The sequence below is a fragment of the Hippichthys cyanospilos genome, chromosome 11, assembly GCF_059441005.1.
Source record: "Hippichthys cyanospilos isolate Australia breed blue-spotted pipefish chromosome 11, RoL_Hcya_1.0, whole genome shotgun sequence".
Classification (NCBI taxonomy): Eukaryota; Metazoa; Chordata; class Actinopteri; order Syngnathiformes; family Syngnathidae; genus Hippichthys; species Hippichthys cyanospilos.
The window spans coordinates 23,576,123-23,602,751 of NC_142379.1; the positions used below are offsets into that span (position 1 = coordinate 23,576,123).

General features: G+C 39.2%; 1 protein-coding gene and 1 pseudogene across 19 annotated transcripts in view; one reads left to right on the plus strand and one right to left on the minus strand.

Annotated features, from left to right (window-relative positions):
- The window catches only part of LOC148416386 (uncharacterized), a 67,578-nt gene extending 46,019 nt beyond the window's left edge, over positions 1-21,559 (plus strand). The window contains exons 1-13 of one of the 18 annotated variants that reach the window (XM_088428265.1): positions 5,075-5,328; positions 6,216-6,605; positions 13,582-14,677; positions 14,804-14,982; positions 15,041-15,111; positions 15,211-15,602; positions 15,822-15,923; positions 16,218-17,142; positions 17,709-18,342; positions 18,446-18,510; positions 19,347-19,438; positions 19,955-20,852; positions 20,933-20,985. In XM_088428265.1, coding sequence (XP_088284391.1) covers positions 14,381-14,677; positions 14,804-14,982; positions 15,041-15,111; positions 15,211-15,224 — 561 coding nt within the window. In that variant the 5' untranslated portion in view covers positions 5,075-5,328; positions 6,216-6,605; positions 13,582-14,380 and the 3' untranslated portion in view covers positions 15,225-15,602; positions 15,822-15,923; positions 16,218-17,142; ... (3 more) ...; positions 19,955-20,852; positions 20,933-20,985. Of the gene's footprint in view, positions 1-5,074; positions 5,329-5,683; positions 5,705-6,215; positions 6,606-11,097; positions 11,174-13,581; positions 14,678-14,803; positions 15,003-15,040; positions 15,112-15,210; positions 15,603-15,629; positions 17,143-17,708; positions 18,343-18,445; positions 18,511-19,346; positions 19,439-19,954; positions 20,853-20,932; positions 20,986-21,115 lie in introns of those variants that run through there. The other 17 variants (XM_088428273.1, XM_088428271.1, XM_088428275.1 and 14 more) reach the window with 17 other exon arrangements.
- Positions 7,344-9,489, minus strand: LOC148416390 (uncharacterized; annotated as a pseudogene). Its single transcript, XR_015867237.1, has 5 exons — positions 9,463-9,489; positions 9,385-9,401; positions 8,933-9,073; positions 8,575-8,827; positions 7,344-8,473 (listed from the first exon to the last, which is right to left on the minus strand). The product of XR_015867237.1 is annotated as an uncharacterized LOC148416390 (transcript).
- Positions 21,560-26,629: the final 5,070 nt, after the last annotated feature.

The following is a 26,629-nucleotide window of genomic DNA, read 5'->3' on the forward strand; positions in this document are numbered from 1 at the left end:
CTGAGAACACATTCTCAACAAACTAAGTAATATTAGTTATTTAATGAATATACAATAATGTTAATAATGTTAATAAGGATAATGTAATGTTAAATAATAGGAGAGAGGAAATAAAATAGGCAAAAAAATAATTTAAAAAAAGGATTGTTTATGGTTACTGCGGCTATATTGGGGCGTACATAGAAATCCAGGAACTGATACCCTACTTTGCGGGTTTCAGACTTCGCGGGGGGTTGACAGCCCCCATTAACCGCGAAATAGGGGGAATCACTGTATAATCGAAGGATTGCAGCCAAACCCAGTTGATTCGCCTAATACCTAAATAACAATCAAAGACAGCCATACGCTAGGATGTAGAGAAAAAGAGTTACAGATTTTTTAATTTGCAATTTTGATGCATTTAGGGCCTTTCGGTGAATTAGCATATTATACATGAAGGGTTCGGTGACCGCTTAGAGAGGGCTGTATATGTGTCTGAGTGAGACTCCCTACGGGTCCGCTTTGAGAGCGCTGCATAAGCAGCATAGTGAGCGGTCACTGAGAGATTGTGATAGCAATAGAGTTGGGAAATAACCCCCACATTTGTGTTGCTGCTGAAAAAGTTATTTAAAATAACTTGCGTTCTGATTTTATTTATTTATTTTTTTTTGAACAAAAAGAGAAGAACCTACCTCTGACTTGTAGGAAGAAAAGCTTAGTCCTTACAAACAGCTCTATTATTATTTCAGTTCTTGTAGTTGTAAGTAACATGTTGAAGATTGTTGAGAAAAAATGCAATTTCAAATTGGTCTAATTCTTCAACATGACACATTTCCAAATTACCAATAGCGACACCTAGTGGCAGACAAAAAAGTTCATTTTTACACATTCATGTTCTGTGCTATGCCAGTTTCAGCAAAATTCACTCAAAATTAGTCAGGAGAATATTGCGACAGGGAACATGAATCTCAAGTTTTATGACTCCAAATTTGGTCGTGGTCTCAAAACCCAATGTCTGGCCAGACCGGTAAAACTTAATGTAATTGGACGAAGATGATCTTTTCGAAATTTCATTTCATGGGAGTACTAAACACAGTTTTTTCCTCGTCGTGTGGGCGTCATCTGGTGGCAGCAAAAAAATACATTTTCATTTATATGTACCTTGTTGAGCCTGTCAAAGTAATATAACTTAATTTTTTTCAGACAGGCCTTCAACACGCCTAATTTCCTCCACCAAATGTTAAGATGTTATGATCATGGCCATGGCCTATACAGCAGTGCTCATTACGGCAATTTATTGTTACAGTAAATGCTGATGTAGTTTGACCCAGATGATCTCATCTTGTCACGACTTCACACGTTGAATGAAAGTAATTTCCTAGAGACATCAACAAAAGACATTTAAATAAATATGGAGGGTTAAAACATTGATGTTTTCTTGTATTTCACAACATATATTGAAGCTGTGTGGGGAATTCTATCGTGTTTTGTAGCGTTTTTATGCTTCAAAGAGATATTATTGTCATGCCAAGATGTGTGCGCTCATTGTAGTTTATTTTATTTATAAAAAATATGTTTAGTGTGTGCCAAAGTGTCAGGTTGTACATTTTATGTGTAGTATTAAGGTTTTTTTTTTTAATGTCCCGGATTCTGCAGTTAGAAGTACAGTCGGCCCCCGGTTTACGAACACCCTCTTTTACGAACATTTCGACTTACGAGCGTGAACTGCGGAGTTTTTTGTCCCCCACTTACGCACAAACCTTCCGTCTTACGAACAATATGGCATGCCGGCCACTATATTCGTACATTTATTTTCGCTTTGCTCCGTCATTTAAATCAGAAGCTGACGGTCATTGTGGCAACGTTGAACGCTATTGCTCTTACAATGTCACAGTCACTCTCAGTCACGGTGTCAGTCACGGAGTCAGTCACGGAGATGCTATTGGCCGGCGTCATGTCAATCACAGAAATGCCGATATGCTATTGGCCGAACGCCTTTATCTAGCTTGATGGCACAGCTGGTCGGGAATGAAGGAAGGAGAGAAAATGAGTGAAAAATGGAAGGAAGGAATGTTGTGAAGACTTTGAAAACTTTATCTGTTAGACATGGCTTCTAAAATTGCAAGTGGCGGTAAAAGAAGAAGTAAGAGGATGATGACAATAGAAACCAAGCAGGAGATATTAAAAATACGAAGGAGGCGCATGCATAGTTAACCTTGCTCGTGAGTATGGACGGAACCGCTCGGCAATCTTCTAAGGGCAAGACTTTCCTTGCCGGGGGACGGACCTCGCTCGACAACAAAATGGAGAGGCTTCTTCTATTATGGATTAAAGAAAAGGAAATCGCCGGTGATATGTTTTAGTTTGAGAAAAGTTTTTGTTTAAGAAAATAAATAAATAAATTCTGCGGGTTGGTTTCTGCTCACCTCCCTCTCCACTCGGCTCAAGTCATGTCGCCCCAGAGGAAAATGTCATTTATCCGTTGTATATGAATGTTATTTAAATTAACTGTACAGTAGATTATCGTACTAATTTTAAATATGTGTGTAAATTTGTGATGGTTTTAACTATAATTTCATCACGCGTTGCCAGTCAATGTGTACGTACAATTGACCTCGCTTTGCTACATCAATGAAGTCTTCTGCTCACGAATGACACGGTAACGCTGATATGCTATTGCTCTTACAATGTCACAGTCACTGTTTCAGTCACGGTGTCAGTCACGGAGATGCCGATATGCTATTAGTCGAACGCCTTCATCTAGCTTGATGGCACAGCTGGTCGGGACGGAAGGAAAGAGAGAAAATCAGTCAAAAACGGAAGGAAGGATTGACAGGTTTGACTTGCCAGGGGATCCTGGGTAACAATTAGCATCCCTGAAAACAAAGGTGATGGGGGTATAAGGACACAACTCGGGCCTTGCCTACACATAGGTGTTCTTGCAAACGGGCATTAAATGTTTCCGTTTTGTCCTATTTGCTATATGTGGCCGGGTTTTTTGGTTTTTGTTGTTGTTGTTTTTTTTTAATCATAATCTAATGTTTCAAAACCTCCAGCCTAAATGGAGATTTGCCCTAGCTTCCGGTTTCGTGGACACGCGTGCTCAGCTTCAACGGGGATTTGCGTCATCGCGCTATTCTTTTTCCCACGGAAGACCGGATACTGGTGACCTCAGAGGGAAAGTTCTTTCGAACTGGACAGAATTTGTGACATTTCTGCCGCCTAATGACTTGGCATTGCTTGTACATGTATTTGAAACCGCACTATGTGGTTTCATATAGGTGAGACTTTTTTTTTTTAAATAAACAAACGACGACGATACATGTAGACGACAGGGCGTGGTTGTTATTCCCTTATTTCCTCTCATTATCACGTAAGAAATCATCTCTTTTCCCAAATACATTGTCTTTACATCATTATCAGAAATAACTTTCGTCAGTTGCCATAATGTATGCTTTCAATCAACATTAATTAAATAGACATTCACAATTTATTTGTGTCATACCACATATATTGTATCAATATTTGCTGACCAAAATTACTCCGTTTGGAGCTTTTGTTCTTTTGCCTCTTTTGCCTTGTCAATAAAGTAATGACTATCAGCTGTCACTCAAGCTCATTAACATGTCACACACACATATGTCATGGATGTCGAAACTGTCAAGCGACACTGGACATGACGTCTCCATTTTTATTTTTCAATTATTTATTGCTGAAACAAAGCAGTGAATCATCCTGCTTCCTCATATGACTCGTTTTTATTTGCGTGCATTTTTGTGTTACTTTTATGATGGCACGACCAAAAGAGAGCATGAAGACGACATGGAAACTGTTAGGAGCATAATGCAGTTGCATGTCAGGCGGGTGTGGTGACAAAAGAAATAACGATAAAACGATACTACGGAGGACCAAAAGTGCCAAAATTCAATAAATAAATGTACCATTCAAACATTAAATATAAGTGTCATTAAATAATTTAATGTGTCATTAATTAATTAAAAGTGACAATTAAATAAATGTTTAAATAATTAATTTAAACGTTTCATTGAATTAATAAAACATTTATTTCATTATGACGCATTTCATTCTTTAATGACACATTTATTTAATTATTGACACAATTATTTAATTAAGATAGATAGATAGATAGATAGATAGATAGATAGATACTTTATTCATCCCCGTAGGGAAATTCACATTTCCAGCAGTATCCTCAAGTCGAGATATAAAATATGAGAAATAAAATACACAAGATACACATAAGTCCAGTACAGAAGTATACTTAAGGTGCTTGTTAACAGTGTAAACAGAATAGTGTGAATCGTTGGAGTCTAGTGCAAGTATAATTAAGGTGCTTGTATAAAGTGAATAGTGCAGTGCAGAGTATGAGGTTTAGAGTTTAATGTGAGCTTTTACTGCCCCGGGTGGAGTTGAAGAGCCTCATGGCATGGGGGAGGAATGATCTCAGCCTGTCCGTGGAGCAGGACAGTGACAGCAATCTGTCACTGAAGCAGCTCCTCTGTCTGTGGATGATGCTGTGTAGTGGATGTGTTGGATTGTCCATGATTGATAGCAGCTTGTTTAGCGCTCGTCGCTCAGCCACAGTTGTCAGACTTAATTAATGACATTTATTTAATCAATGACACATTTAATTATTTAATGACACATTTATTTAATTAATGACACATTTAATTATTTAATGACACTTATATTTAATGATACGCTGTTGCTAGGTTTCATCCTTTGCTTATCTGTCAAGCTCGCTCGTCAAAGTTTAATGGGCGGGTCCTAACACCTGATTGGTTACCCGCTCTTCAAGCCAAAACAAATTAATTTCAGAGAAGATTGACTTAGAGGATGAATGTACTCCAATACGTTGGATGGCACGATAACATTTACATTTATTTGAATGGTCAGACCAAACGACTAAACCCATGGTTGTCTGTCTCAAGGAATATCAAGAAAAATCCTATTGATGATAATAATAACAACAACAACAACATTTGTTCAGCTGAGCGCTTGTTATACCGATTCTTTGCCGGGTTTATTTTCTACATCAATATCATCGTCATCTTACGCCCGGCAGGAGGCGGAAAATGCTCCTAGATTGGTAGTCATCCCTAATTATAATTAGTCGACGGCGAACAAGAAAAAGTTCAAGACCGAATACATCATGTGCACGTGCTTGTCCCATTGTTTTGAGAAGTGAAAAATGGCAAAACGTTGCACAGAGTTACATAGAGAGGCATCAAATTTAATCGAAGAAGCACTTCACAAAACTCAGCCTCCCATGGCGGCTCAGTTGCAGCAGCAGAGACCTGCTACTCCCTCAAGAACACCCGGTCCAAGGTAAGCCAAATATCCATTATTATTTCACGTTTGAATTCGTTTTAAAAATATATATGTATTTGGTTGTTTCATTACGACTATCAATTAGGCGAGCATAACGCTCGGTAATTTTGCCGAATGCTGTTCGTTTGCTGGCAGAACCACACCAGTTTGAAAATAAAGGTGCGACATATTTCTCTGTTGCAGCCGAGGTAGCAAGACTTTTTGCGCCATATACTGTAATTCCGCTGGAGCGAATAGAGTTAAAAGGCCGAGAAGACCAGCATTTCAAATCGGCTAAACAAGTCTGACCACCAGGCAAATAAAGTTCCAGATATGACCTTGAAAGCTCACCTTCTTGCTGCCGGACTTGGGGAGCAAAAATTAACATTTTCAGGTCAGTAGTTACCATAGCGATACCAAATCCCCCCCACCCAAGAAAAAAAAATAAACAACAAACAACAATATTGCAAATGTATTCAAAATTTCATTCAAAGTCAATCACATGATAAATTAATATCTGACTCCAGCTTAATGTCCATAACATGAATAATGTTTTTTATGTGCTCAGTTGTGAGTGGGCATGAGTAAAGTATGGTTGTCACATCTGAACTGTTTGAAGTATTTCCAAAGCTCCAAAACTGAGGAGGTTTTGAACTTTTAAAGATAGCGGGATTTACTCGCAGCAGAAACCTTGGATTGATTCCGTGTCCAAGCTCTGGATACACACTTGCCTACCCGAAAGAGCCATCAACGATGATCGGACAGGCTACAATTTACATATGTCCACTTCAGCAGGATCTACCATTCCAGCCTTACATATATTTACAGAGACTCATGTTCAATAGTCAAAGCAATGTTTACTGTTCATTTATAATCATTCTTTAAAACTATTTTGTTGTCGTTAGGAGCACTCACAACAGGCCTCTGGACCAGAAGTCCCCTGCCTCAGTTGTGAAAAGGCAGTTCCCTTTTCAGGAATGAAGGTATACAGACTGAGCTGCAATGGTTGGGTGCTTTTTACCATTCTGCAAGATTAGTATATATTATTTTTGTTCCGAAACAAATGTCTCAAGAGTGTCGAGCACACAATCAAGATAATAGGAAGATATTTTGTACATTTCAAGGACATCAACAGAGGAATCAAAAACACATCAAGAGGCAGGCCAAAGTGAAAATGACAGAGAGACAGCCTCAGTCAATGACTGTTCCAGAGAGGCCTGAAACATCAGCGGAGAGTGCAGTCATACCAGGAGTGACTAACACTGAGGCACTGAACCATACGGACACAGAAGAAGGTTTATATCATCACAATAGAATTCCTCTCCAGTTGTGTGTAAAAGAGTCTCATTGAAAAATAACATATGTAGACAAATCTATACTAGCACTATAACACAACTATAGTGTATGTTAAAAATATTGTTTTTCAGAATGTTACATTCAACAAATGGTTGGGTTAAATAAAAAAGCCAACTATAAGTCAAAAAAGGACTGACCCAGTATTTAGGCCAATTTGATATAATTTTCTGAGTTGTTTTGCACAAAAGTAATTTCGAGAACTTAGTCATTCAATGATACACAAGACAGCCTCAAATGGACTTTGGTAAATGGACTTTCACTTATATAGCGCTTTTCTACCTTAGGTACTCAAAGCGCTTTACACTAACTAGTCATTTACCTACTGATGACGCAGCATCAGGAACAACCGGGGGTTCAGTGTCTTGCTCAAGGACACTTAGACATGGTCTTGATGGTCGGGGGATCGAACCCACGGCCTTTCGGCTGGGAGACGACCACTCTACCACTAAGCCATGCCGCCCCTAATCTGGGTTGTTTTAACCAAACCTGAAAATGTGATCAAATAAATATTGGAATTAGTCTTTTTTTTTCCCTTGCTCATAAGTTATTTTGAACCTATTGGTTTGAAAGCTAATTCCTTCCTTTTTTAACTTGGCATTTCATTAATTAATATGAATCATATATTTATGGATAACGAGTAGATATCTGTTTCATGTAACTTGCAAACTCACAACACGTCTCTCTGACATCTATTACTTTATTTTCATTTTTATTTATTTCTAGAATGGGAGCTTATTAAGGAACCAGCTCAAGCTACCAAGGTTTACATAGAGAGTTTGTGAAGGAAACATGCATTTGGGAAACCACTGAGAATGAAGATAGATGCAAGGGACTCTGAGGAGGACAGGAAACGAGAAATGTTTAAATGATAAAAGTTATTGAATGCACTGATCAGGAGGTTTAAGTGACACAAATTCTGTATCAGTGAAACTACACAAATACCATGCAGTTTTTGGCATCTGTTTTATTATCCATCTTTTAAACATTTTTGTATCACTCATCTGAGTGTGAAGAACACAGCATTGATGTTATCCATTCTGTGTACCAGTGACGAGAGTTCATGTATCTTCATTAAAGATACTTAAAGTTCAATTTCTGGAAGTACTGCAGCTGTCAAAAGGTAGCTTCAACCTGAAAGCACGAGGAATATGATCAATTTTGAATTTATAACCGGTGACATGAGGTATTTAGCAGTGATGGGAAAAGAAGGCTTTAAGATGCTTCATGACCCAGTTGTATTTTTTTTTTACTCCTTCTAATGGTACTCTGTTCAACATAGGCTTTGAAACTTCCTGTTTTGAACAGACAATGGAAGCTCCAGCCTTAGTTTTTGAACTACTTATTTTATTTTACTTCCACTAGGTACATCATGCTGACATTTTTAAACCTCTTTCTTTAAGCCAACAGTGGCCATTTAGACTTCTTAAAATGACATAACCTGGGGTGCTGCTTTCTGTGTGTGATAGGCCATTCTCAAAGGTTTTGTCCCCTCTCATAATGAATTCCATATCAAAAAGGTACAACTCTTTCTTTAACCTCAGTAGGATCTGCCATCGGGCCTTGCTCTCTGTAACGTCTCCAGAGTTGTTGTGGTGATTGGTTCCTTTCAGTTCTAAGGCCATGACAGTTCCAAGCATCTTGGAAAGAGTTCAGGCTTTGCTGAATTTGTGGAAGGAAGATCCGGTGCAGTCCAAAAAGATGAACTTCGTTGTCTGGATTCAGTGTTCCCTTTGCTTCAAGTGAAGTGAAGATCTGATAGAAGAGGTCCAGGGAATGCTGATAAACGTCTCTCCATATCCTTTCAATTCTGTGCTTAGGATAAAATTGGCAATGTATCAAATTATTTCTTAGTGACATTATAAAGAAATACACTCATCTGGTGATATTGTGATCCAAATGTGTATTTACCGCTGGTTATGGACACTTCTGCCTGTGATGTGTGAATTCCTGTCAGTATCCCTGCTCCTGATCATGAACTCTGCCACATCTGCATTCTCTCCCCCTTTATCAGATCTGACTCTTGAAGGCAGCCCATACTGATTAACAGCAGCTATGAAACTTTCTTTGTAAGACTGTACAAGCTCTGTTATTGCCAGCCACAGTCAAATAGACCACTAAACGACTGAATCCATCCACCCCGCCAAGGACAACAAATCTCCACCTGTCAGGCAGTTGTGAACAGACAAAAAAAAAGTTTATGGTAAAGCATATCGTATTCAATATTAACTAGAGAATGATGTACAGATTACTGAATACGATCACTGACCTGATTAGTATATGGTTCCCATCTATATGCCATAAAGAATTTGGGCCTGGAACAGAATACTGTCGTCGTCTTGAAACATGCAACCTGAGCCGTCTCATTTGAATTCCCTCTGCATCGACTCTGCGTAAAGACTCTTGCAGCCTTGAGATTGACAGAAGGAAAATAAAATTGACCTCTGGGATTTCTTAAGGTAAACTTTTTTGAAGCAATGGTCAGGTTATAAGTAACAAATATACAGTCATGTGTGTAAAACAGTTTCAGTGCAGCAAAGCCAAAGCCTTCAAAATAAAAGTTATTCAACACACGACAGAAACAAATCAAGTTGCTAACTTAAATTTCAGCAGATTGCAGATAAAATCCCAGATGCATGAAATCAGCTAGGCTCCCTAATTGATTTCAAAGAAGCAATACTTTAAAACGAATTAAAACATTGCTCATATCGTTTTACTCACTTGGAACACGCACACCTCTTGCATTCAGATGGCCACGCATGAACTTGTAGCCGGAATTTGGATGTGGACTTCACTTACAATGCGGTCCAGTTCCTTGTCGTTCATCGTTGAAGAGAGATCTCTCTATCTACACAAAATACATTACCGATAATAAAGAAATATGGCACTAAACGTGGATGAGATCGCTGAATAAGTTGACAACTTGTGAATGTAGTACACTTACCTCAAACTGGCTTGCTTCATGAGTCTCCTGACTGTCCTCTTTGAGACTCCGAACGTCGCTGCAATTTGACTTGTTGATAATCCACAAAGTACGTAATTTTCCAGAACTGCAATTGGTATATCAAACGCCAAACGTCCCGATCCATTTGTGTGTCGTGCTCGGGGACCTGTGAACCTCTACTGTACTTCCTCTAAAATTGCAGTCACTCTTGGGTCAATGTCGGAAACGGAAAGTGCAGAAATAAGTCCAGCAACTTCAATAAATTCCTTCACTTTTCGTTGAATAAAATCGTTTTCTACAGGCCCTGCCTCCACATTTTCAGCAAGGTCTGAAATATCTCGACCTAACTGTCGTGAAAGATCACGAAGGTCCTCTGTCATCGCATCCGCCATGTTTCCAACCTCTTCAGGCCGAAGTAATGGATTGGACATGATTTGAGTTAACGGGCTTTGGGCCCGCCCACTAAATTGACGAGGGAGGTTGACAGATTGCCGAATGACAGATAGAGAAATAGCTGAAAACTGGCCGTGTTTCATACTTTGCTAAACTGTCAACCTCTCCCGTCAAATTTGATGGGTGGGCGGGTCCTAACATCTGATTGGTTACCCTTGCAAGACAAAGCAGGGTAACCAATCAGGTGTAGGACCCGCCCATTAAACTATGACGCGAGAGCTTGACAGATAAGTAAAGGATGAAACGTAGCAACAGCGTGTCATTAAATATAAGTGTCAATAAATAATTAAATGTGTCATTAATTAAATAAATGTGTCATTACATAATTAAATGTGTCATTAATTAAATAAATGTGTCATAAAATAATTAAATGTCATTAATGAAATAAATGTTTAATTATTTCAATGAAACGTTTAAATTATTTAAACATTTATTTAATTAATGACACTTTTAATTAATTAATGACACTTTTAATTATTTAATGACACTTATATTTAATGATTGAATGGTACATTTATTTATTGAATTTTGGCACTTTTGGTCCTCCATACGATACATCGTCCCACTTGGTGATTTTTTTTGACAAGAGAATTGTAGTTGCCGTACTCGGCCCAGTCATGGATGTCGACGCTGCTCACGCGATAGTTGAAATGACAGCTTATTTTTTCTTTCTTTTTTTTCTAAATTCTTTATTACTGATACAATGCAGTACATGGCAATAAATATTTCACGATCCTGTGGGCTACAAACCATCAGATTCAGTACAACACAACATTAAACAAATACTGTAGATTAAAAAAGCGAACTCCCTGTGTCAGTTTGTGGTAGAGGACTGTTTAGGAAGAGTGGGACATCACAGCTCTAATTTCGGACCCGCGCTCATAACATTTACGGCCCTATTGATTCACAAGTTCAAATCTTAGTTCAATTTGCCCCTCACTACCGGCAACAAATCTAAATAATATATTGTTAAAAATTTTTTTTGCATAGCAACACTCCAAAGACGTTTCCAATATAAACTTCGTTTCCAAGTGTCAGCGAAAGTAACCCAAGGGCTGACCTCCGTGCACTTGCTCTTCCGGTTTAGCTCTTCCCGTGGGTACCGTGAAGTAAGTAAGTCGTCTAAACTGTTGCGATATTAATATTTGTAATTGTTGTCATATTTAGTCATTATTACTTCAACTTTGTTCGCTAAGTTTTTTCGTCCTATAGTATGCCGACACGTGTGCTACGTGTGCTAATTTGATGACGCATTTGACTAGTTATGTTGCGGTAATATAATGTAGTAACCTGATTGCTTACTTAATGCAATACATCGACCGCCACCATCTTCTACTTTTATGAATAAAACGTTGTTTTCATTATCATTTATTTTAATCATTATTTCATTATTTTTCGTTACGCAATAATGAACAACAACACTAAGTTAGTGGTGTACTTAGTTGTCGTAAAAATAAATGTTGTAATTAACTTTACTTTCTCCAATTAGTGGTGTACTTAGTTGGTGTTAAAAAAAAGTAGCCTCTATGTTCTTCCATCACTTTGTTTTCACTATTTTGAGTATTATTAATTACATTATAATTTGTTCATTACGTGTTTGTTCGCTAGTATACTAATGCTACGTGTGCTGTGAAATATATTCAAATTCAGCTATCACTAAATTCCCCTAGAATTTCCCCCACTATTGTTATTATTGTTATTATCGTTATTATTATTTTCACATGCTTGCTTATCTAACGTAATTTTGCTGCCATTATCGTTATCTACAATCTTCTATTTACAGATGTAATTGTATGGCTTTAATAAATATCAGCAAGACAAAATGTAGACGTTCTTTCTCATTCATTATTAATTACTTACACATCCTTAAGTAATTTGCTGTAAAAACGATTAAACCTAATTATAAAATATTTCGTTCGGTGGAATGTACAGCACATAACTAAATGAAAAAACAGTGCAAAATTAAATGACACAACCATAATTTTATAGAAGAAGTGACGGTTGAACAAAAATCGTCAATACCCTAACTTGTCATCGTTGTCATTGTGCCAATTCAATTGTCGTCTTAAACACATGTGATATTAGATATGCATGTTTAATTTTGTGAAAGATATTTTTTAAAAAGTCTTGCTGCCTTGAACTCAATGTCTGAAGTATTTCTGACAACTGTGAGTAGAAACGGAGAACAGCACATATCTGTCAGGCTCATCTTAACTGTCTTGTTTGTCACCGGACTTCAAATGTAATAGCCATATATGAAGAAGACAAAAGAACGTTGGTCAAATCATTCTAATAAGGCTTTTTGGGATAATGGGGTTGAGTAGCTATTAGATTATAATTTTTTTAAATGTAATTCCGGTGTATTTCTCAAAAATATATGCATATTTTAAAAATACTCTTCATAGCACTTTTTTGCATACATGCCACTTTCAAAATCGTTTTTTTTTTTTAAATTTTTTTTTAAATGCGTCATGTAATCCCGGAGTACATATAACAGTTAGGCATCTCCTTTTTAGCAGTTGAACGCTTGACTTTGCGACAAATATTAGATATATTAGATATAAGTAGGTTCCAGTCAGTGTCTCGTTTTTTGCTCTTGAAGTCTTGTACATCATCCCCCCACACACACACACACACACACACACATAAGCACACACACATATTCACACATCCATCAGCATGCTGTTTTTGGCATTAGTAGGGGTATGCGAAACATGTTACAGTGTATACATTAACAGCTAAATAAAAGACAGTAAATAAAAAGTACATTTAATTATTTCTCTGTTGGCTAATTGTTAGATTTTTGGTAAGTGGACTTTTTGGCATTGGTATGGATAACCTGAATTTCATTATTGTTAATTTTATAAATTAGTAAAATATATTTTTTGAAACTATTGGAGAAAACCTTAAATAAACTAATGTGAAAATGAACATGTTTTATTCATACCAAAAAGGTTAAAAGATGTGTATTGCATAAACGTTAAGGTCTGCTTAGAAGCTAAAATTTGTCTTTAATGTTGACGGCGATGTGATTTGTGCAATTGCAAATGCTCTCGCTAAAGTACCTGGATGTCTGTAGTTCCTGATGGCACACCATTTTTGAACTGATAGGTACAGCTCACCTTTGCATTAGATGGTGATGTCCGTTCAAGAATGCATCACTTGCTTAACATCAAATAAAACCATACAGTTACAGTACATATGAAACTGTATATAGCTAACACCAACAGATGATTTTGTGCAAAAAATCTTCATATGTGTTTTGAGGATGCATCACTTGGTTAACATCAAATAAAAGCATACAATTACAGTACATATGAAACTGTATATAACTAACACCAACAGATGATTTAGTGCGACTGTCTTGTGTGGATGAACGTTTTGCCAGAGACACTAACTACTTGTTCTTTGCTCAGTTTGTGACTGAAATCCACCAGGCCACATCAAGCATAAGAATACAGCTACGTAAAGGTAAACCTTTTACCAGAGACAGTCGGCAAATAAACAATGCTATGTTGCAGGACAAACGGGAAGTTGAAAAACTGATACACAGCAAAGACGCCGTCCGCTTCATGGTCCCGTTAAGGGGCACCCCGGCCTTTTGGGAGAAATGTCTCAAGGACCTTTTTGCCATGATTCGGCAGCTAGGCACACCCACGTTCTTCTGCACATTCTCCACTGTTGAAATGCGTTGGGAAGAAGTCATCACCGCCATCAAAGCGCAAAAAGGTGAACGGGTGATTTTCGCTCACCACGACTGGGCCACAAAGTGTGAAATTCTCCGCAGCAATACGATGACAACGATGCGCATGTTTGACAAACGTGTGGAAGCTCTGTTCTCCGGCGCAACCCATTGGAAAAGTGGTCGACTACTTTTACAGATTGGAGTCTCAGCACAGAGGAAGTCTGCACATCCATTGCATCATTTGGGTTGAAGGCGCCCCCATCTTTGAGGAGGCCTCAGATCAAGAAATCTGCGATTTTGTGTCGCGCTACATTTCCGCTGAGCTGCCCAACCTGGAAAAGGAACCCAAACTGCATCAAAAAGTCACAGAGGTTCAGATGCAAAATAAGTCTCATTCAAAGACGTGCATCAAAGCACCCGGCGCGCAGTGCCGTTTTGGTTTCCTCAAGCAGCCGTGCGAGAGAACCATGATCATGAGACGTGAAGAGTGTGATGGAGAAAATCCAGAGAAGTAGAAGTGGTCGGCGCCAAACCCCAAGCTTGTTGATTTGCAAAAGTTGCTGAACAAACCGGAAACGGCCTCTCTGACTTTGCCGCAGCTACTGGCTAAGTGCGAGCTCACCAGTGATGAGTACATGGAAGGTTTGTACTCAATTGCCGCAAAGACCTCTGTCGTGCTCAAGCGAGAGCCCAAAGACTGCTGGGTGAACAACTACAATCGACACCTGCTTCTTGCTTGGGATGCAAATATGGACATTCGGTACATTCTGAACGCTTATTCCTGCATTACCTACATCTGCAGCTACATCAGCAAAGCTGAACACGGCCTGAGCCAGTACCTGAAATCGGTGATTGTGAACTCCCGCAGCGAAAATGTCAACGAGAGCGATGAAATGAAACAAATCATGCAAGTGTACTCAAAGAAAAAAGAGGTGAGTGCACAAGAGTGCGTCGCATGCGAATGTGGCCTCCATATGAAGCAAGCGTCCTGCAGTGTGGTTTTTGTACAAACCAGTGACAATGCGCTGAAAATGAGTTATCCCCTCTCTTACCTTGAGGGCCAAACGCAGGAGTCCGTTGAAGTGTGGATGACCGGCTTGCCGGAAAAGTATAAGGGCAGACCTCAAACAGAGGAATTTGAAGCGAAGTGCTTGGCTGATTTTGCCTCAACCTGCGGAATCGTGTACGGCAAGCAAGCTAAAGGCGGAAATGTTTTCCCCCTGCTGAACGACATGGGGTATGTCCAAAAAAGAACAGGTAAACACGCCGTCATCAAATACTGTAAATTTTCACAGGAAAAAAATCCATTCTCAAGCTCTATCTGCCTCATCGTGCCGACTGCCAGTTGAAGTCCAGAACCAAAGAGGTAAGAGGTTTTTGAGTTTTGCACATGAGCGCTGCAGAGGTGTTGAAAGGTTCATGCAGTCCTACATACAAGTTGTTTCAAGACCATGCCTTTGTACAGTTGCCGGCTGCTGAGCATCCAGAGGCCGTTGTGCAAATTGTCGACCGGAAGAGAAAGAACGATGAGAAGCACAGCAAAGATGTTGACAACGCCATCCGAGAGGTGGAGGAAAGCGGAATAGTCTTCAACGAGTGGTGTCAGCTAGCGCCCGAAAGAGAACTGCAAAGACTCGAGTGCATCGAGGAAATCAATGCGAGGGATGATCCCGGTGACGCAGAGATGTTGACAACGCCATCCGAGAGGTGGATGAAAGCGGAATAGTCTTCAACGAGTGGTGTCAGCTAGCGCCTGAAAGCGAACTGCAAAGACTCGAGTGCATCGAGGAAATTAATGCGAGGGATGATCCTGGTGACGCGGAGGAAAACGTACCAGACTACAATGTCAGGTCCGAGGTAACGGAAATGTCCATCGCGACAGAAGCCGCCGCATCGATCCGGCTGTTTTGCGCGACATATATCGGACCCTTAACCGAACGCAAGCGTGTGCCTTCTACCTGGTCAGAGATTGGTGCATACGACGTGTGTGTGGCTTAAAACCACGGCAGTTCTTCTATTACATCAATGGTGGCGCCGGAATGGGGAAGTCACATTTAATCAAATGTATTCACGCAGAGGCTACAAAAATACTGCGCAGACTGGCTGAGGAAGCGGACATTTCCAAACAAACGGTCATTCTTGCAGCCTTCACTGGCACCGCGGCCTTCAACATTTCAGGTATGACTTTTTACACTGCCTACTGAAACTGCCAAGAAGCCTCAAACCCCCGTATCATGGCCTGGGCAACAAACTGGACGAAGTGAGAGCGGAGCTATCGCTCGCTGAAATTCTCATCATCGACGAGACTTCCATGGTGTCGAAAGACCTCTTTGCATATGTCGACGCCCGGTTAAAGCAAATCAAAGGAATCAATTTACCATTTGGTGGCATGTCCGTTATCGCTGTCGGGGATTTCTATCAGCTACCTCCTGTGAGACAGTCCAAACCTTTAGGTGTTTACGATCCCACCAGACTGGACCACTGGCGCGACAACTTTGAAATGATCACGCTGACCGAAATCATGAGGCAGAAGGATGACGTTCCGTTCGCCAAACTACTGAACCGACTTCGCGTCAAAAAGAAGTCCCATGAGCTGTCGGAAGTGGACAGAGCTTTGCTGGCTATGACTTACACCGCTGCCCGAAGGAAGTTCTTCATGTTTTTGCCACAAACAGGTAAATGAGCATAACTCTCATATGCTGAATCTGCTTCATGAGGAAATTGTGACCATCGATGCCGACAACTACAAGAAAGACCAAAGGACTGGCACAATGGCGAGACAAGCCGCCCCTGTCCAAGGGGCAAAGAACAAGTTGGCAACGAAATGTGGCAGCGGTGTAGGTATTTGGGTGAAAGGACACATTCCGGCACACAAAACAATCTACATCCAGGGTGTCACTGATATTGAATTTGTTGTGGTCAAACTTGAAGCTCCCATCAATATGTTCATTGCAGCTGTGTACCGGCCTCCGGGACAGAGTCTGCGCTCTTTTTTGCCAAAGTTGGAAAGGTTGTTGTACGCTCTGGAAGTGATGGATCATCATCGGATCTTGGTATGTGGAGATTTCAATGAAGATGCACTCTCAGACTCATACAAGCCCAATATGGAACTGTTAGTCTCTAAGGGTTACACACAGCTCATAAATACAGGTACCACTGACAAGAACACACTGCTTGACCTCATTTTTGTCTCCCGACCTCAGTGTGCTGTTCATTCAGGTGTACTGCGAACATAATATAGCTATCACAACCCTGTCTTCTGTGTTTTACACACTGAAAGGTGAGTCATGTCCAATTAGCACATTAAGAGTTGTCCCTGTCGTGTTATGGAGCCCTAATGTTAACCTGTGATGGAATGAAATCCGGGGTGATGATGGTCACGCGTGTGTGTGAGAAGGTGAGTAGGAGGTGAGTCAAATTTTGAGACAACGAAAAAAATAATAATAATAATAAATGGAGGATGGAGTGTCATGTCGATGGGAGGGAGTGGTGGGATTATATGTTGACATTTGATAGGATGAAATCTGCTGCGAAGACGATTTAACGTGTGTGTAAGGTGAGTGGAAGGTGAGGAGGAGAGACAATGTACAGAGAAAGTATAAAAATCTTTGGGGAGGGAGGGTCTAGTGGAATTATTTTTGTTCACAATTTTGACAATGTAATAATCGTCAGCGTGAAATGACAGCAGAAAACAGACCAAGTAAGTCTCTATAAAATATTTTTTTGTCAACTGTAAGTGTTGTCATTTTACTCTCCTCTACTTTAAACAGGTTAGTTGTTCTGAAGAGATGGTAGATTCATCTCATAATAGAGAGCATAGATATGTGTGTACATAATCTTAATGTGCTACCATTGTAGAAAATGAAATGGTTATACTTAAATGTTGGAAAGAGCCAAGCCCATCTCGCCTTTGCAGCATGCGAATTTCTACTCGACACTATTGTATTCCCCTTTTTCTCACAGGGTAGAAGAATGGGTGCCCAAATACATACATCAAGGAGCACTGACTTGTAAACCAAGGTGGCAGCCAAGCAGGACTTCTCTTCATTCCTGTCACGAATAACCCGCGGATCCCAAATGGGAATGGACCCCAACTAGGCACGAGAGGTGAAGTTACTGAGTTTATTAACAAAAGGAGCACGCAAGGCGTGAGAAAAACACAAAAACAGTCCGAAGGCAAAGTAGCAAACCAAAGTCACAAAGTACCAACACAAAGCGAGACGAGAACGTCTGGATCTAAAGTCCACGGGGAAGAAGGGCAGCAAGGAGGACGTGAGTCCACGGGGGATGACTGCAAACAAAGTAGCAACAGAAATCGTTCACAAGCCGTAAAACATAACACGCACAAAGTACAAACCAAGAAGACTCGAGAAGGTGGGACGTGAGGTCAAGAGCGCTGGGATTCACGGGACGGCAAGCGAGCTTGACGAGGGGATAACCCGGCAAAGGCTTGTTTGTAAGTGCCGGCCAGCTTATAAAGCCCTCTGACGAGATGCGCAACAGGTGTGAGTGTCCGATGGCCCCGCCCAATGCGGAGGAAGGAGACAGTCTGCAAATCAACACAAACTAAAAAGACAAGAAACGTGACAATTCCAGTGTAAGTTACTGTGAACTACTGTATGTCAGTTAAAACCAATTGTAGGTCTGCCTATCTTTTGGAGCAGTCGTTCACTACCATCTATTTTGATTATATTTTGTAGATCTGGATTAAACCAAGTCTGTTTTCTGCTCTCTTCAGACTGTCTTCTTTTATTCGTAGGAAAAGGTAAGTCGCTCATCATTCAACCTGTCTTCCTTTGTAAAGCCAGTAAAATAATTTTTGGCCCGTGTATTTTATCAGGATATTTGTTCAGAGGAAATAGACGTCAATACTAGAACAGAAGCCACTTGTGTGCGTTTTTCATGTCACTTTCTGATTGCACGTGCATATGACTGGACATTACGCATGACATATGAATTTAAACGGCATGCCATTGTAGAGATATAAATGGAAAGGATATTTACATATTGTTGGGTTTGAAGTGGGCTTGATACCCCACAAATGACCCGAGGAGAGGTGTAAATAACAACACAGGAGTCAGAGATTAAGTTTTACCACTGCAGTGGGGAGAGCTCGAAAAAGAGCGTGACCATGTCAGCCTCGTTGCAAAGTCTCTCTTCCCTCTCTCTCTCCGAGCTTTCGGACTGCAGTCTTTTTATTAAAAAACTGTTACTGAGGTGTGGGGGTCTCACAATTCAACCGTCACACAACATGAGCATTGTGCACCGTGGCAGAACTTGCAGATAACTTGCGATTCAGGCCTTGACCTTGACATTGTTTTTAACACACACACACATATGAGACAAAGAGGCGCTGTGGTGTCTGAAAAAGTAAGTTAGAATACATGAAGCAAAGCTGTTGTACTAATGAATCAGCCAGAAAAATAGCAATTAGAATACATAAAGCAAAGCTGTTGCACTATTAAATCAGTCAGTTTATCTTACACATATATTGTAAGACAAAGCCAAGTCTGTTTTACTTTTGTATATATATTTATTTATTATTTATATATGTTATATATTTGTACTCAATGGTTCTGAATTCCTTTTTTTTCCCCCCAGATTAAAATGATCGGTGCCCATAAATATACATCGTGGAGCACTGACTTGAAAACCAGGGTGGCAGACAAGCAAGGACTTCTCTTCATTCCAGTGTAAGTTGCCGTGAACTGTGTCAGTTAATGCTTTCAGTGCCATGGACAAGAATTCTACCCTTTAATAATAGTAATCACAATAATAACTAAATAATAAAGTTATAAGTATGTTCTTATGGAGAATACACTCATAATGAGAATACACTCTTGACTACTAATGCTTATCTAAAATAAGTTCTGTAAGCTCTGTTGTGATAAAATGTGACCACTAGATAACAGTGTTTTTACATATAAAACATAACTATTGTCAACTGAACATGCATTCAAAGGAATGGTAGTCAATCTTTCATGTGATATATTCATATTTTCATTTTTTTTTTACATTTACATATTTACATAGACATAGTATCCAATATTCTGTTGGCCGTGAAAGATGATTGAAAATGCAAAATACACTGGCTCTCTCGAGGTTTCCTTTTCCGATAACGCTTGGCACTAAAAGAGTTAAAACAAACTATAGGTTCGCCTCTCTTTTGCAGTTTGTCCTCACCCCCTGAATGTGTTTCTTGTTTGCAGGCCTATGTGTTCCCCATGTTGCCTGTGGCTCCACACATTGCATTCATCCAAAGAAAAGATCACCACCGTGTGCAAGAGTTTGATGACACATCATCAGGCTTGTCCATTGGCAGTTTCCCTCTGGATTAAAACAAGTCTGTTTTTTCCTTCTTTAATTGGTTGGAAAAGCTGAGTAGCTCATCATCTTCTTTTGTAACGACAGTAACTTTTGTCCCATCTACTTCTAACGGGTTCTTTGTTCAGGAGAAAGAGCTAGCAATCAAGCAGGAGTTGTCCTCATTCTGGTGTAAATTGCTGTGATTTATTTCAGTTAAAACTAAAAATGTGCATATCTCTATCAGCTTTTGTTGTCACCTCCTCAGTGTATTTGGTTTCTTTTTTGGAGACCGATGTTTTCCACTTGTTGCCTGTGGCTCCACATGTTGCATTCATCCAAAGAACTAGTGGAAGATCACCACCGCGTCAAAGGCTTTGATGACACATCATCAGGCTTGTCCAGTGGCAGTTCCCCTCTGGATTAAAACACGTCTGTTTTGTGCTTTCTACAGACCATTTTCTTTCTATTGGTAGGAAAAGGTAAGTAGCTCATCATAAGTAATTTTTGTCCCATCTACAGTATTTCTAACAGGTCCTTTGTTCAGGAGAAAGGAGAGAGTTGCCGTAATTTATGTCAATTACAGCTAAAAAAATGTGGATATCTTTCTCAGCTTTTGTTTTCACCCCCTTAACGGATTTGTTTGTTATTGTAGACTGATGCTGTCCACTTGTTTCCTGTGGCTCCACATTTCATTCATCCAAACAACAGCTGGACGTTTGCCACCAAGTAGAAGATTTTGATGAGCCATTGTACTGCTTGCTCAAGGACCTGTTGTCATCTGGAACATCTCCTCTCTTCAAGGTAAACTGCTAATCATTAAGCCTATCTTTTTTCCTAAAGCCATTAAATGTTGTAAAAATATTTCCTTTCTTTTTTAACAGGCTCTTTGTTCGGGTGCACAAGCAGTTTATAGCAGAATCACAGTAACAAATATGTGAGTGTATTCATGTCACTGGATACTTGATTGGGCATGAGTGTGATATACTAATTTACTGTATTGTAGAAAATGAAAGATGATGTCAGCATCATGGAAGTTTTGTCGTGTGTTCTCCTTTTTCCCCAAGAGACAAAAAAAAAAGTAAAAATGAAGAAGAAAAAGAAAACAAGTGCCAACAACATGAAGACCACGGACAACCAAGCACCACTTCTGCCGATTCATTTGTAAATCGCCAATAGGAGTAGCCAAATTGCTATTAAGTGGTGTTTTAAATGCAGCGTTATCTTTTTACAGCTTTAGTCTTCACCACCTCCTTCATCTTTTCATCATGCGACCTTGCTGAGGAGTTTACAAGGACCATGACGCCATCCTATCCTTAGAATGCAATCTCTTTTCCTGTTCTTACGCTGTTGTCCCTGCATTGAAAAGAACAGTCCTAGTCCCCCAATCCAACCTACATGATCTGTATCCATAGATACATTTTTGCCATCATCTGTGTGCTCTGCAAAGGTTGCTCTATGAAATACCTTTTCACTCATGCATTTGTTTAAATACATTTGTATGTACCATACTCATGATTCCGTTAAATCTCTGAGATCAAACAAGCATTCTGGGAGGCACATCTACCTCAATTTGTTATTGCCTGTGTTAACTTTTACCCTCGCAAATTATATCCATCCATCTATTTGTCGGCGCATAGCCTCACGCGGACCGCTCACTTGCTGGTGTCTATGCCAGCTGTCTTCGGCAGTGGGTGAGGGACACTCTCAACTGGTTGCCAGCCAATCGCAGCCCTAGCAAATTATGGAATGAGAACAAATCAGCTCCAAAATCTAACCACTGCCGTTGATACAGACAATGTTTCATGTAACATCTTAATATTCCATAACATAAATACAATCTCTCACTCTTGACACATGAAGCTATAATGTACTGCTTCACATATATACATATATACATATATACATATATATATACATATATATATATATATATATATATATATATATATATATATATATATATATATATATATATATATATATATATATATATAATGTGTGTGTGTGTGTGTGTACATACACACACACGCACACACCCTCTGCTGTTTTTAAGCCTATTGTATCAACCAATTTCCTCCGAATTGTCTTAGTAACTACTTTTCAGCTGTTGTAACCAACATTCAGTTCAGCATCATTCAGTGTTTCATCAGTTACCGGTTAATGCTGCCAGCATACTTGAGTCCGTTACAGTAATAAAATGAATGAGTCAGACAGTGGAAACACCTTTGATGCTATTTTTTTTGTGCATCAATTCATCTGTTTTATCATTAATTAATTCTTCATTAAGAAATTTTACAGCAGTTAGAATGAGGACTTTCCACTGTTTGATACTGCCTTTACTAAAACACTGTACTTCTTCATATTTAAATGTATAGTGTTACCCTTTACAGTAAAAAAAATGGAAGTGCCTTAAAGTGGAAACACCTTTGATGCGATTGGACCAGATTTGTTCCCATTATTTTTTTTTTTTTGTACTACTATGTGCATCTATTCATCTCCTATTTTATCATTAATTCTCCATTAAGAAATACTATTGTAGTTACAATGAGGACTTTCCACTGTATGATACCCCCTCGACTAAAACAACATTTGTTCATATTTAAATGTTTATTCACCCAATGGGAAACATGTTCAAACTACAGGAAAACAAGACATTGCTCAACCTCTTCCACCGTCTTTTAGCCTATTCTACCATGCAACTTCCTTTGAACTTTGAATTCCGTGTCATTGAATAATACATTGCTTGAGAGTTTATGCTACCAGCATAATTGAATTACCTAAAGCAGGGGTCATCCACGTAGTGGCCGCAGGCACTGGGTCTCCCCCAAAAATCACATGAATAACCAGCAGACCTGGTCTGCTATAATAGTTATAATAGTTCAAGTGATAGACCATTGTAATTTTCCAGGAATTTTACTAACGATTATGCAAATCACATATACATGACATATTACACTTGATTTACTACAGCTGATCCTTAATTCTTGTGAGAAATCAATCACATGATCAAGGTCTTCACATAAACTGGTTATGCCGGCTTTGTCCAAAAAAAGGGAGAGACACCAAGGTTCTTCGTACTAATGCTTTACTGACTGCACTTGTTTGCAACAGTTCACACCGTAGAACTGACACATACAAAAGAGATGTCAGCTACGGACAACATAATATGCATTTAAACATAAACCAAACTCATACATACCACTTTGGGCCGCTAAACATAGACAAAGCTGGAACACTTTACGTCTTCGGATATACGCGTGCCGTCGCGTCTGACTTGATGACAGCAGCGTGAATGATTTTCCCGGAAGCCCCTTTCGCGACCCTTAATAAACTCTGCTAGCTGACGGATTGAAAATCATCCATAAATTAACACTATTGCTCCAGTGGACTTAGAAATAATATGGAGCCATTTCAACCGAAATACAAAATATAAAAATCGAACAGAACAAAATTAGGTTACGTTTCAATACAACATTGCCCTCTTCCGGCGAATGCACGGTATTTCTTTGCCAACCGCCACCACTGGTAGTCCTTCGTATTACTCAGTACCAAAGAATTGCTCTCGGTTTCAAAAAGTTTGGTGATCCCTGCCCTAAAGTTTGAATAAGAAAAAAAAGTCAATTGGAAATTCTTTGCTGCTGGAACAGATTTGTTTCTATTCCCTTTTTTTTTTTTTTACATTTCTTATTGTGCAGCTATTCAACTATCTTATCTTGATTTATTTAATAAGACATTAAAAAAAACACTCTCCACTGTTCAGGCATACTCTACCAACTAATTTTGTTCTTAACTTCTTAGGAATTACTTTTCGCGTTTGTTTCTCGCATTCAGTTTAACACCATTCAGTGTTGCATCGATTATGCTGCCAGCATACTTGAGTGCTTAACAGTAAAATTGTGTCATACAGTGGAAACCCCTTTGATGCAAATTGGCCAGATTGTTAAATGCCACAAAATACATTTAATTCTCTGCATATTATAATCATTATAATATCCAGAGAATTAAATGTTTATAATTAAACATTATAATATAATGATATTCAATTTCAGAGAGGTTTTTCTTTTGTGCTTTTACTTGATGCATTTTAGACAAGCTGCTTGTATTTCTCAGTAACTTTATTCCAACAAAATGCTGTATCAAAAGGAATCACACTTTGTCCACATTACCCTCTTCAAACCTCATGAGACAACCTGGACAACACCCAGACTGCTCACACTTGTCTACCACAAGAATTTTGGCCGAAGCAGTCAGTCCAGCACAGAAAAACATTTTGCTCGCTCCAAATCCTTCGCTCACGCTTGAGTTGTGTCCTTACGTGCTCAGCGAAAACGCAGAGGTCGCAAACACAGAAAAGCAATATATTTTTATGTGCTCAAAAACTGTTCTTGCTCGGTCAAAGTCTTTCGGTCTTAACCATTTCATTTATAAATGGAGGTACTGTGCGGGCCCGTATTGGTGAGTGCAAATACTTTATTTCTTATGTAGTCACGTTTATTAGTTAATAATCAATGGCTGCAAAAATAAAAAGTAAAAGAAAAGAAACTATTGGTTTTGAATGCTCTGGAAATTGAGGGTTGCTTCATTAAATTATTAAGGGTGATGTTATGAATGGTGTGCATTCTCAAGCCCCTGTGTACCTCTAGATGTTATGCTTATTAAGTAGTAATAAATAGGCACATAGTCGGTATGCACAGCCGATTTGAAGCCCGCTACAACTTTAATAAATCACCCCTCTTTTTTTTTCAAGATGACGTACATTACCAAAATCGAATGTTTTTTCCGCTTTCTGCCACTTAGGGGTGGGGCTACTTGGAATAAAAATTCACTTGACATTGACGACGACAGAGAGAGGTAGGCCATTATTTCTCCAACGCGATAGTGGGATGGGTCTATGCTATTTGGAATAAAAAGTCCACCTCACATTGACGACGACAGAGAGAGGTAGGCTATTATTTCCTCTTAAATTCAAACCGAATGTAACACCTTCCCAAAATTATTGTTCTGCGTGTTTCAGTTTTTTCGAGTGAATGTACTTCTGTGACATGTTTTTTTTTATATATATATTTGGAATATATAAATACTGCAAATTACATTTTGCCGACTGACCCGACTCAAAATGTAAGAAAGTGACAAAAAAAACTCGAAAATATTTAATATATAAGGCATGGTTATACACTTCAAAATGTATAGTGTTAGGTTTATTTTCCGTAACGTTGTTTTATGTTCTGTAAATGCCGTTAGAAATCGGTGCAAACCAGTGTGAAAAAAAATTCGGCCTTCTGCCACATATATTAAAAAAAAAACCTCTTGGCTAGCAGGTGGAGGAAAAATTACCTTGCATTTTGTAACACGTTTTGTGTAAAACTACAAACAGTCGATGAACCATTGGAAATGTCTTTATTTTATGCTCTTCTATTATAGACAGTACATTTCATTATTTCATCGTCAACGTTTTCCCCTTTTTTTTTCTCCAACGCAATAGTGGGGTGGGGTGGGGGGTAAAACTCGATTTAATTATATACACTGCTTTGTCGCCGCTCGTCACAATAAATCCCTCCAGAGTGCTGGAATATGTTAGGGATTTTTATTTTGTTAATGTGCAAAGAAAGTGTCAACTGAAATTTCGTAGTTTGTTTTCCATCACAATGTATATGTGGACGCTTCTGCTAGCACACAGACTCGCCACGTGCGGCTTTAAGCTAGCTTGACCTGTTGCTTTTGTTGCTCAACACTGACACCTGATGGATCTTTAAAATCATTGCTCTCAACTTCATCCACTGACTCATGACATTTTATTTCGTTACAAATACAGGAATTGTTGCATTATTTGGTTTTGTTGTACATAATACTATCTTTAAATGCAGTCAATAAATGTAATATAATGCTGGTGTGAAAATTTATTTCTTTTTCATGATATTACGCTGACGTTAGAAAAGGCAGACGTTCCTATTTAATTGACATGAAATTATTTAATTGAAATTAAATTGATGCTTTGTGGTTATCCCCTCAACAATTCACTCTTGTGGAAATTGCGCGTCATTATACCACTAAACTTTAAATGATGTTGTGCATATACTAGGTTCGGTACAACTGTACCGTTTTGGCAACTATTTAGAATTTATTTGATGAAATATCACGGTCCTAATAGTGTGGCAACACAGATGCTCATCGCGAAAGCAGTAAAAGTAGAAACATGCATCACGGCCAAAAACTGGATTTTTTGCCCTAACGACCGCTAGAGTTGGACGGATTTCATGAAAACAAAGTTGTTGCCCTCTGTGACGGGCAAAGCGTGTACAAACTTGTTCTATTTCCAGATTTGGCTGCCAAAGTCACAGAGGGCAACAACTTTGTCTTTTGTAATTGTGTGGATAGCCGGACCCCAAATGTCCTGCTAAGCAGGAGGGGGATGAAGATTTATTCTGGTCCCCAACTCACCATCTCCCCTGACCTGGAGGCCCAAGCCAAGCTCCTTCTGTGCCCCCCATCGCCACCATCACCCCTCAGGCAATCAAAAATCAGGCGCCTGAGGGCATGGTTTCCCTTGAAGGGCAAGTAACTCATGTAAGTTTATTAGG